The following is a 12,436-nucleotide window of genomic DNA, read 5'->3' on the forward strand; positions in this document are numbered from 1 at the left end:
ACAAATTGCCCCATGCATTTCGTAGAAATGTTAGGTCATATCTTAAACATGTCTGATACCAGTGGCATCGCACATGTATTTAACACAATTTTTTCGGGACTATTAGCACCCTTTGAAGCAGTCCTGAACGGTGAACAACACTTACAACGCAACTTTTACATCGCAGAGCCTTTACAACACAACCATTACAACGAAAACTATTACAACGCATTGCTCTGGGGGGTGCTCTAGGATAGGGAATAGGTTAATTTACTATCCAATAACCTTCAGTAGTGTCCACGGGGACTGGAGTTGGAATAGTAAATTAAACTATTCACTATCCAGCCCCCAAAGCACTATGCGTTGTAATGGACTGCATTGTAATAAATGCGTTGTAAAGGCATGCGATGTAAATGCATGCGTTGTAATGTCATACATCCGTCCTGAACATCTTCCCGAATTTCGTGCACTCTGTGTTCGGCGGCCTGCCTCTCATCTTGGGACTCGTAGCAGGAATTTTATTTTTGTTCCTTCTGCTCCGATATGGCAAGTCAAGTCACAGACAAAACCCAGGCAACAATGGAAGAAACGATCCTAGCGATGAGATACCGAGAAAGGATTACTAAGGTCCTCGGCTTGGCGAAGCTAAGAGATCTGAATACTACCTGGTTTCTTTCATTCAGACCAATCTGGCAAGATTGCATCTTACCTGTTCTACGATGCCTGCAATGCGGAGAAGAATGCGTGTTGGACGTCTATCTTACACTACGATCAGCAGTACCTATGGATATCGATACTTTGCTTGGTTCGGTAACGGCTCATGCAACATGTTGTCCCCAGCGGCTACCTATTCTGATGACGGCATTCGTTGAGACCTCACCATTACGATTAGGTGGCGGTGAGGTACCAGATGAAAACGGCACACAGGTACAACCTTCTGTGAACATTGCTGATCCAGACATCGATGATGGCAATGAATCTCACATCTGCACTATTTCTGCTTTTTCTGACTTGGTCGAACTTTCTCCTACTGTTGTAGACGAATTCTTTGCCACCCTATCTGAGTTAATGTTCTCTCCTAACAACGAGAATAACTGAGCATACAGCGTTCCCTGAACGCTGAATTCGGCCTTCAGTTTTTGTTAAACAACACTTTTGAAAACATTTGAACTATTTTTCTTCCATGAAAGCGAAATTATTTTTCCGTTCCCAAAATATTTACTTTTTTTGGCACATGATACTCTGCTTAAAGTAGAACTATTTTTAGAGAACAGAATTTCTATTTTTAAGAAACTCTAGAGACAATATTTTGACTTAGCCTCTAGCACATGTACAGTCTTGTATAAATATGTGATGAAATGGTCTCGACCTTCTTTTCTGTATTAAGAGCCATTTCATGAATGTAATTTTCGCAAATCATTCAGCCAATGTACCATATATGCATTATCTGAATGTTACCACTGCTTGAAAACGTACAGTATAATACTCATCTTTCGTGTATATACCATATACCATTTCAAATGCATTTTTTGTATTTTGGGGTGGGTTGGAAAACACATGCATCGTTATATGTTTAGTATTGCTTAGTATTTAGTAATGATGGACATTATACGGGGAGTGGGTGTTGTGACCGTATCTAGGACCCTATTTAAATATTGCCGATTCATGCCCTTATGTGGTTATAACAAATCATATCCTTATAAAGGCATAAGAATCATATCCATAATTAGTCACAGCCAGTGCAGTCCAAATACGGCAAGGCTGCTCCCATAGACTCCTAGAAAGTACGCGTTCTTTAAACAAACCAAGCCTCCAGCAGCCCGGGAATTCCCCCTGCTTCTGTTTTGATTTGTCCAAGAACTCCTGGAGTCCTAAAAGAACTGAGAGTTCTTAGTGACGTCTTATGTCCAACCTTACGTCAAACTCGGCACCTTCCAGGTATAAATATACCAGCATCTGCCTTAGCAAACACACGGTGGTTTGGAGCAGATCGACTATCTACTTACCCGACCCCCTGCTGTAACGAGTGCCGAAGGAAGCCGACCCTCCCATTGACGCACTGAGAGAGACGCTGTCTTTTCTCCTGCCGAGAAATCCAGCTCCAGTGTTTCCAGTCACCCTTGCGGGTTACTGGGAGATCGAGTCCTGAGAAAGAGATACAAGACCTCCTTCATTCTATAACCAAGGTACGGAGCTGATTAGACCCTTAGAGAATTTTTTATTCAGATTCTTGGCAAAACTATATTAACTTAAACTGCAGCTCACTTACTCCTTCCCACGTACTAGGCTTAGGTTAGGTACACCCGGGTAGGCGTATCCTAGAAGCACCAGTTGAGTACGTTTAGTCATTGTTTTATATATGTATATATTTTATCCGTTTTAAGTATCTTATGGCTTAGAAGCCATATAAATGCTTCTACAATATTATTTCATAATACTCCTTTTACTGTACGCACTTTACTTTATGACAAGTATTGCAATTGTGGCAATTCACTTCTCTTGCATGAGAAAGAAGACTGCTCAATAAATAACCACTTTTATTGAAAACGCCCGTCTCTCTATTTCTCTGCACTCCTGGTGAAACTAAGCATGCACGATTGACTGAGTGAAATAGCTGTCTATTCTTTCCGCGACTCTGGAGATATACTCCTTATTCTGGGGGGAGCAAAGTTCTCATGTTTATGCGGTTGTCAGAAACTAATCCCTTCTTGTCTATTCAGGAAAGTTAACACCTTCCTGTTTACTCGAGAAAGTTTCTAGTGAGCTCTGAGCTAGCTGGCATTCATAATTAAGTCTAACATATTCAATAGAGACCTAGTCGACCTCAGTCCTACGTCTAAACTATTGTTTATGTTATTCCAATGCGCAGAGCCTAATGGGAATATAGGAACTACACTACACATCGATCAACATCTTGCCAGTCGAACAGTTTAACAATTTGTCACCCGTGCTACAACACAATGCGTCAAACAGGAAGGTGTATAGATGGGCTGTTCGAAACAGTTGCAGAGTCAAGGATCATTCACAGTTACCGTACGATATAAAAAGACATCTGTGCAAGCCCCAATTCACTTTCTTCAAGGTACTTTGTCCAGTACATGTCTACTCAGTTTTGCAACTGCTGCTGATATGGGACTAATATATATTGATTGTAACCTGCATATGCAATCTGAAATTGTAAGTCAGTTCCCGTCATTATTTCATGGCCTAAGAAAGCTCAAAACAATTAAGATGCAACTTCACATCAACGAAGATATCTGGCCTGTTACACAGTGGCACTGCAGGATAGCATTTCACCTGCAAGAAGTGGTCAAAAAGGAACTACAAACGCTGTTGAAGCAAGACAACATTGAGAGCTCTACTGGTCCCACGCCATGGGTGTCACCCTTAGTGCTAGTGCCAAAAAGTGACAGTGGAGGTGCAGGGCGCATTTACATGGATATGTGCCTGGCCAACAAAGCAATCGAGAGAGAAGGACATCCGGATCTGCAGATTGCAGACATGATCTTGCAGCTGAACAAAGCCAAAGTGTTCTCTTGTCTTGACCTGAACAAGTGATACCATCAACTCGAATTGGAAGAAAACTGTTGGTTTTCGCCAAAGGTAATCCCGTTTGCACCTGTCCAAGCCTGGAACGCACCCAATGCCACGGACCCTGGTCCACATGCCTTTCACCACTACAAAACTATCATCCTCCACGCCCTCAACGCTGGACGAACCATTGCCTGCCAACTTGTGTCTCCGAATGACACCCAAGACCTGTTCACCTGCTGCAACTGCACCTTCTCCTGCCTCCGCACACCAGACCGACCAACAGCACGGCCCCCAAAAACCAGACTTAACCACCTCATCTGCATCATACTCCACACACGCTCCCTCAAGAAACACGCTATGGGGATCTGTGACCTGCTCGACTCCATCTTCCCTGACGTCGCCTTCTTTACGGAAACCTGGATGAACCCCACCTCAGCCCTGGGCAACTCCACCGCCATCCCCGATAGTTACAATATCATCCACAAGGACCGCATCAACTGATCAAGAGGAGGCATCGCCATTGTGCACAAAAACACCCTACGCCTCACATCTAGCTCCGACGTCAACTCACCTGACATGGAGCACCTCCTCTTCCAGGTGCAGACCAACCCGAAAGCCACGTTCCACATCACCCTTGTCTACAGACCTCCCGGACCTCGTACCCCCTTCACCGAATTCATAGCCGTCTTCATCACACACCATGCTCTCGCCTTAACAGACTGCATCCTCCTCTGCAACCTCAATTTCCACCTTGACAACCTCAATGACCCCAACATCTCATCCCTACTGGAGAACCTCGCCACTATCGGACTCAAACAACTAGTCACCTACCCAACCCACTCAGCAGGACACACACTTAGCCCCATCTTCTCCGCAAGCAAAACCATCTCCATTAGCCACACCTCCGAACTACATTGGACAGACCACCACAGCGTCCACTTCTAATTCACCAAACCCACCAAACACCACCATGCCAGCCGTTACCCATGCAGAAGCTGGAACAAGGTCTCCCAAGACCAACTCGCCACCTCCCTCTTCAAAACCCCACCGCTGACTTCCACAGACTCCATGCCTCAGCATGAAACCTCCACCCAACACATTGGCTCCCCTCAGGATATCCTCCGGCAAGCCGCCCTCTGAGAAAGCCAGCTGGTTTTACCCCACCCTACAAGGGTCCAGGCAAACCTGCAGATGACTCAAGAGAAGATGTAGGAGCAGCAAGACCTTGACAGACAACGCAGCCTTCAAACCCGCCATCACCACACACCACCACCTCTTCAGAACAACAAAGAAAACTGCCATACAGAAACGTATCAATGCCAGCACACACAAAAGCAAAGAACTATTCACCATGATCTAAGAATTTTCCAAACCCAGCACAGATACCACAGACATCCCCTCTCCCAAGATCTCTGCAACAACCTCGCCACCTTCTTCCACTGCAAGATCATAGATATCTGTGACAGCTTCACAACCCAAGACCCACCCCACTCGCAACCAATCTGCTCAAATGCTCCAGACCCCAGCCAACTTTTCTCAACTGGACCACCCTCACCACTGATGAAACCCTAAGGATCATGAAAACCATGCACTCTGGAGCTCCATCGGACCCCTGCCCCCACCACATTTTCAATCGAGCCGGTGCCATTATCACCCCCATATTCTCCCACACCATCTACTGCTTCATCGAGTCTGCCACCTTCCCTGAAGGCTGTGCTGACCCAATGGACCTGAAGAATTAAGGACCCATCTCTCTGCTTCCCAGCCTGAGTCATCGAGAAGGCCATCAACACTGTCTCCCACCACACCCTCTGCATAAGACTCTATGACACCGGCATCCACTGCAAAACCTTTTAATGGATCGACTCCTTCCTCACCAGCCGAACCCAGAGAGTCAAGCTCCCACCTTTCTCCTCAGAACCTATAGAGATCAGCTACAGAGTTCCTCAGGGCTCCTCTCTGAGCCACAACCTCTTCAACATCAACATGGTCCCACTTGTTACCATCATATGAAACCACACACTCAACATCATCTCCTATGCTGAAGACACCCTGCTGATTCTCTCCCTCACCGACGAACCTACAGCTGCTAAGAGCAACTTTCACAACAGGATTACGGCAGTCACTGCCTGGTTGAAGGATAGTTGCCTCAAACTCAACTCTAACAAAACCAAAGTCCTCAATCTGGGCACCACTCTGTCTCCGCGTGGGCCAACTCCTAGTGGCCCCCAGTGCTCTGAACCCCCCCCCCCACAACCACCGACCTCGCATGCAACCTCAGCATCATCCTCGACTACTCATTCTAAACGAACCACCAAATCAAAACCGTCTCATCCTCCTGCTTCCACACGCTCCGCCTGCTTCAGAGGATTTTCAGGTAGATCCCCACCGAGTCCTGGAGAACGGTCATCCAGGCGCTCGTCAGCTCGACTATGGCAACGCACTCTATGCCAGCACCACCCAAAAACTTCAAAAGAAATTGCAGAGCATCAAGAACACATCCATCAGACTTATCCTGGACATCCCCCACCGCTGCCACATCTCCGGTCACCTGAAAGACCTTCAATGGCTCCCAACAAAAGAATAACTTTCAAGCTCCTCACGCATGCTTACAAAGCCCTCCACAACACTGGACCTCCATACCTCAACCACCGCCTCTCCTTCAACACACCCACCAGACATCTCCGCTCCACCCAACTGGCCCTGGCCACTATCCCACGGATCTGCAAGACCTAGGCCGGAAGAAAATCCTTCTCCTACCTTGATGCCAAGACCTGGAACTCGCTACCTCTACATCTCAGGCAATCACCTTCACTGCCTCAATTCAGGAATGACGTCAAGACCTGACTCTTCGACTAAATTGTGGGAAACCCCTCCCCCCCCAGTGCTTGAGACCCTGTGGGTGATTAGCCACGCTTTATAAGAACCCTGATTGATTGATTGAACTACTGCCCTATAAAATATGCATAGCTTCTGATACAAAGGAAAATTGTATCAGTGTTATTTACTTCATTTTAAGGAGTCTTACAAAGCTATGTGCCTTATCTGCCTAGCATATTGTATCCAATATTTCAAAGGTTGACCCACTGTCAATACCAGCTCCTGCCAAGTTGTTCTGTTGCCAAGAGAGAGCCTATGGCATTGCCCCGTTAAAAATGGAGATTGGTGGTTAAGGCCTCCAAGCTAGAATGAGAGATGACACCTATTCTCATGAATTTGATCCTAAGTATATGTTTAGTTTTTATCATTAATTTCATCGAGCACTCTGTGGAGGAGCAGCCCATCTCGTATTGGTGTTATATAACAATAGACGGGGTTATTCCCGAGGGGGCATCAAAAAAGTGTGCCATGCAAGCGGCAGCGCTGCCCTTTTTTAATAACCCCTCAGTGTGTTGAACTATAACGAGGGAACCATTCTGCATCTTGACCATAGAGGAATACAGTGATAATGTCTGCGAGTGAGTTCAGATTCCCAATTCCATCCCCAGTCTCGGAAGCCCTTCACAACTCAAAAAACCTAAGCAAACACTACGAAGCAAGTCCATCATTGCCTTACCTTTAGGAGTTTGATTTCCCGCATGGCAATCTTTTTCACCATTTTGTCATCTTCGCTCTCGAGGAATTTCTTGATGGCGACGATTCGGCCATTGCTTTTATGCCTGCACTTCATTACCATGCCGTAGCTTCCCTCTCCCACCAGGCCCAGGTTCTCGTACTTATCCATCATGAGGCGCGGAGCCACTCGGGCCTTCGTGTTGGTGGCTGAAAAACATTAGCATGAGGTGTTGCCAGTGAATAAGTGACCGCTTCTGAACCAGTTCACAAGCATTATTAATCATAATGATCAGTCTCATTGCAGAACTTCAATTTAGTTGGTGAATAACTTTCAAAGAATAATAAAATAAGACTTCAGATATGCCCTATTGCCTTTGTATATGGACTTATCACTTCCTAAATTTGACATGATCGCAGAATCAACTCGCCATTGGCTAAAGTCCCTTCTTACTGCAATCAAAAAAGTCTGCAATGGATAAATGGTTTTGGCAGATACAGCAATGATGATGTAACTCATGATGATATATATATATATTTTTTTTTTTTAAAACATATTTTATTGGCTTTTACATGTTACATACAACACTTGACATTTCGGTTTAAATATAGGATACATTCATATATTCTGTGCAATGTACATCTCTGTTTCATACATCAGGCAGATTTCAGTTGTCCTCTGACACTGCTAGAGATACATCAACACATCGGGCCATGGGTGCTCCCAAACACCAACCTAAAGGAAGAGGGATATCTTTATGTCATGTACATTTGTTCTTTCCCCATCATGCCCGTTGATAGCAATATAGGGTCCATGGCTCTCCCTTCAGCAAAAAACCCCACCCCTGGGTCATTGTATCATTAGCACTTCAGGGCAATCCCTTCATGGGCTACTTTCAATATCAGACATTTCTTGTGGGGGGTCGCACAGCTGGCCCCTATATTCATTCCATTTCCCCCATATCCTAGTCCATTTTTTGGGGCATCCTCGGTGAACATATACCGCCTTTTCTGCCAACATAGCTATGTCCATATCTTTCCCCCATTGAGTGCATGTGGGTGCCACACCCGATCCCCAATTCCTGGCAATGTTCCGTTTAGCAAGGGCTAGATCCAAAGTTGCCCATGTCTGCAGTCCTCGATTCATGTCCGTGGGCGACCAAATATTTAATAAACAACATCTGGGTTCTCTTAATAGTTCAACACCACTTGCTTCCGATATTTCAGAGAGTATACGGCCCCAGTATGATTGGATCCTGGGACAGTCCCATACAGTATGGAAGAATGTGCCCGGGAGGCCGCATCCGCGCAGGCAGATAGGTGCCGGGATGCGGCCCAGCCGGTGTAGGAGTGTGCGGGAGTAGTATATTCTGTGTAATATTTTCAATTGCACTAACTTGAGTCGCGATGGGATGGAAGCCTCCCTGGCAGATGCCAGAGCGTACAGCCAATCCTCATCCTCTATGTCCCCTAGTTCTATTTCCCATTTGCTCCGAAGGACAGCCGTGGGGTCAGGCATGTTATTGATAAGCTTGCGATATGTAAGGGAGATCGCTTTTTTCTCTAGACATTCAGTAAGGAGTCTGTCCTCCAGGGGGGAGGATTCAGCACAGTTCGGTCAAGGCGGAAGGCTGGGTCAAGTTGTGGGGCGTGCAACCATTGATTAACCACTATTAATTGTGCCGCCCAGTAATACAATTTAACACTAGGCAGGGCGATCCCGCCGTCATACCAGGACCGGGTTAATTTGGAGTGTGCTATACGGGCTGGCTTTCCAACCCTCAGTAGCGTTGAGATTTCCGTGTCTATGGACTTAAAATAGGTGAGAGGAACCGGAAAGGGTGTGTTTTGCAATGCGTAAAGAAATCTAGGGAGTGATAGCATCTTAAATAATGCGGCCCTCCCCAGCAATGTAAGCGGTAACGAGCGCCAGTGTGTGACGTCAGATTTTAGCCTCAGTAGGGGTTTCATCAAGTTTTCTTTCATGAATAAGAATTCCAGTGGCGTGACATAGATTCCTAGGTATTTGAATCCCCCGGTCACCCTCTGTAGGGTGCAGTCAGGGGGCAGCGTCGGTGTGTTGCCTCTTAAGACATAAAGAAGTGATTTGGTCCAATTAATTGTGTAACCTGATACCTCGCCGTAGGCCCTGAGTAGGTCCATCAAAGCCGCCAGGGATTGGGTGGGGGACATCAAATAAATCAAGACATCGTCCGCGTATAGGGAGATGCGATCTTCCCATCCAGTCCCCCATGTGATTCCTCTAATTACGGAGTCTACTCGCACCTGCACCGCCAGGGGTTCTAGAATAAGAGCGAAGAGGAGTGGGGATAGGGTGCATCCCTGCCTCGTTCCTCGTCCCAGTGTAAATGTGCGGGAAGTGTGGCCATTGGCTACTACCTGCGCCGTCGGTTTGGTGTAGAGAAGTTTGACCCAATTGCAACATTTAGGGCCGAAGCCCATTTTTCTAAGGACCGCAAATAGGAATGGCCATTCGACCAGGTCGAAGGCCATGGTGGCGTCAAGAGAGAGGATGGCCGCGTCTTCCCGTAGCATGGGAATACGATGTAGGACTCCATTGACGCGCCGCAGATTAAGTGAGGTATTCCTACCAGGCATAAAGCCCGATTGGTCCGGGTGTATTAGGTCTGTGAGGTGGGGCTGTAGTCTTAGCGCCAGAATTTTTGCCAGAACTTTGGCATCCACATTCATTAGGGAGATCGGCCTATAGGAAGATGGCTGGTCAGGTGGTTTGCCGGGTTTGTGTACTACGACTATTGTGGCCAGACGTTGGTCGGCAGCGAGTTCACCTCTCGACAGGCAGTCTTTATAAATCGGGAGCATGTAGGGGATCAACTGTCGTGAGAGTGTTTTGTAGAGTTCAACTGGTAGGCCGTTGGGCCCCTTCGCTTTCCCAGTGTGTAGTGCTGCTACAGCCTTCCCCAATTCTTCCCCTGTAAAGTCTTCCTCAAGTGTCTGTGCATCCTCTTGCGGTAACGTGGGCAGGGGTATGTCCTGCAGGTACCGCGAGCAGTCTTCCTACGTCTTCCCACCCCGTGCAGTGTAGACGGTCTCATAATATGTGGCCAGTTCTTCTACAATTTCCGGGGGAGCGGTCGTGCGTGTGCCATCTAAGCGTTCTAATGTGGCAATCCATCTATTGGCTCTTTCCTTACGTTCAATCCACGCGAGCATCTTACCAGTCTTGTCACCTAACTCATAGACCCTATGCAGTGTGTCAGTTAGTTTTTTCTTGGTCATGTCCTCTACGTATGCTTTGTATTCCCGTGACGCCAATGTTAATGTGTGCGCTGTGTCTTCCGAGTTAACTGCGGCATGGCCCAATTCCGCTGTTTGGACTGCTGTTTCCAGTGCTTCCACAGCCGCCCGTTGTTCTTTTTTGTGCCTGGTAATGGTGGAAATAGCCTGTCCTCTGAGTACTACCTTGAATGCTTCCCATAGAACTGAGGGTGAATCTACTGAGTCTGGGTTTTCTTCAAAGTAATGCGTGGCGGACGTTTTTAGTGCTTTCAAAATAGCCCTGTTTTTAAGACAACCGGGGTAAATCGGAAATATTCTTCGTCGTCTGGTGGGGTGTGTCGTGTAGGTGAGGTGCATTGGGGAGTGGTCCGATATCCCTCTGGGGAGGAGCTCTAGGGCCGTGATCTTGTCTGGGGGGATCGCCAGGGTTAGTATGTAGTCTATTCTAGAGAGACTGTTGTGGGCCCCTGAGTGAAACGTGTAGTGACGGTCATGGGGATGTTTAAGTCTCCACATATCCACCAAACCTATTGCTTCTAGGAAGTCGGTAAACAGTTGGTCAGATCTAGTGGATCCACGAGGAGGTTGCCGATCAATTGCTGCAGTTGATACTGCATTGAAATCTCCTCCAATGATCAGTTCGCCTTCTGGGAGTTCAAGCAGGAATTTACCCAGGTCTTGGAATGCCCCTTCGTGTAGCGTGGGGGGAATGTATACTAAAAGTATATTATATGGTCGTCCCTCCCATTGACAATGGATCACCGCAAACCGTCCCTGGTCATCTGCAGATATGCCATCTGGAGCCTTTCACCAAGATGCCAATGAAATGGAGGGAAACAAAGGCACGCAGCTTGATATCACTTCTGAAGTACTTAGGAGAAAATACAATTTGGAGGAAGGATTTTGACTTTGGTCAACCTTTGTATATAAGGATGGGCATGCACAGTCTGTATTAGCAGTTACACGACTAATTCAAATGGCATAGCATTTACTATTTTTTTATTCTCTAATAGCATTTTACATCACAAACGGATTATACATTCACAATAAATAAAACATGTGAATATCAAAGTACAGGATGAGTTACATAAGACAATGAGAGTTACAAGGCATAGGAGTGACATATCATCTTTACCGGTGAGCTTTATATGTTAACAGTGCATGCTCAGAAGAAACACACAGAGGCTAGTCACAATGATGGTTGGACGACTGTCCGACCGACGTCCTCATGAGCCCTTTCTGACCGCTGACACCGGGAAGCTTCCCCCTGCTGTATTACGATGCAACCGCTGCAGGTTTGCATCTACAGAGGAGCACATATCCCCAAATATGCTGCTGCAAATGTGTACAAAACTCACAGAAAAGATGTGAATTGTACACACATGCATGATATAAGTGGGGAAATGCCTCGTGCATCATGTACCCCATTGCTGGAGTGTGGCAGAATGTGCACAATCCAGTCAATGGGGATACATATTGCATACGGACTTATCTGAATTCCGGAACCCACAGGATCACAGTCATCGGGGTTCAACTGCCCAGATGTAGAGGAGAAAAGGAGGAAGGGATCCACAGTGGAGGCTGCTGGAGAGAAACAAATTTGGATGAGTATGCACCCCTAATCCTTCGTTTCCGACGACTTGAGGCAGACGGTTGGACTGCCACGGTCGGGTCGTCGGAAACCCACATTGTGATCCGGGCGGCTGTCTGAGATCCCTTTACTGACCTGTGGATGCTGTTTTACTCTGACTGCCATCTCGGAGGTCAGAGAAAAGCTGTCAGAGTAGGTGGCCTTTCAGCATTCGGAGGATGCATGCATTGTAATCCGGCGACTAGACCGACTGCTTCCAATCAGACCGCGGCGGTCCTACTGCCGCAGACAGGACTGCAGAATTCGGTCCGACCGGCATCATAATCAGCCCTTAAGTCAGGGTTGAAAACTCAAAGCAGCGCTTGGGGTTTTTTATAGCAACAAACAGATCTCTGTGTCAAAAGCAGTAACCCACCTACCTATCTACATAATACAGAAATCTGTGGTCACCATGTTACACAATGTGCTATGTAGAAGGCACGGATACCCTCCACACTACTTTATGAGTCATAACTGTGA

At 46.8% G+C, this 12,436-nt stretch overlaps 1 protein-coding gene across 1 annotated transcript in view; it reads right to left on the reverse strand.

Moving 5' to 3' along the window:
• Nucleotides 1–12,436, reverse strand: part of CDKL2 (cyclin dependent kinase like 2) — a 522,774-nt gene that overhangs the window by 379,116 nt on the left and 131,222 nt on the right. Inside the window, exon 2 of the mRNA XM_078677465.1 lies at nt 7,070–7,275. Within this exon, the coding sequence (XP_078533591.1) occupies nt 7,070–7,240 (171 nt within the window). The 5' untranslated portion in view covers nt 7,241–7,275. The remainder of the gene's footprint in view (nt 1–7,069; nt 7,276–12,436) is intronic.

This window comes from Lissotriton helveticus, chromosome 2_1, assembly GCF_964261635.1.
Source record: "Lissotriton helveticus chromosome 2_1, aLisHel1.1, whole genome shotgun sequence".
In the NCBI taxonomy this organism is placed as follows: domain Eukaryota; kingdom Metazoa; phylum Chordata; class Amphibia; order Caudata; family Salamandridae; genus Lissotriton; species Lissotriton helveticus.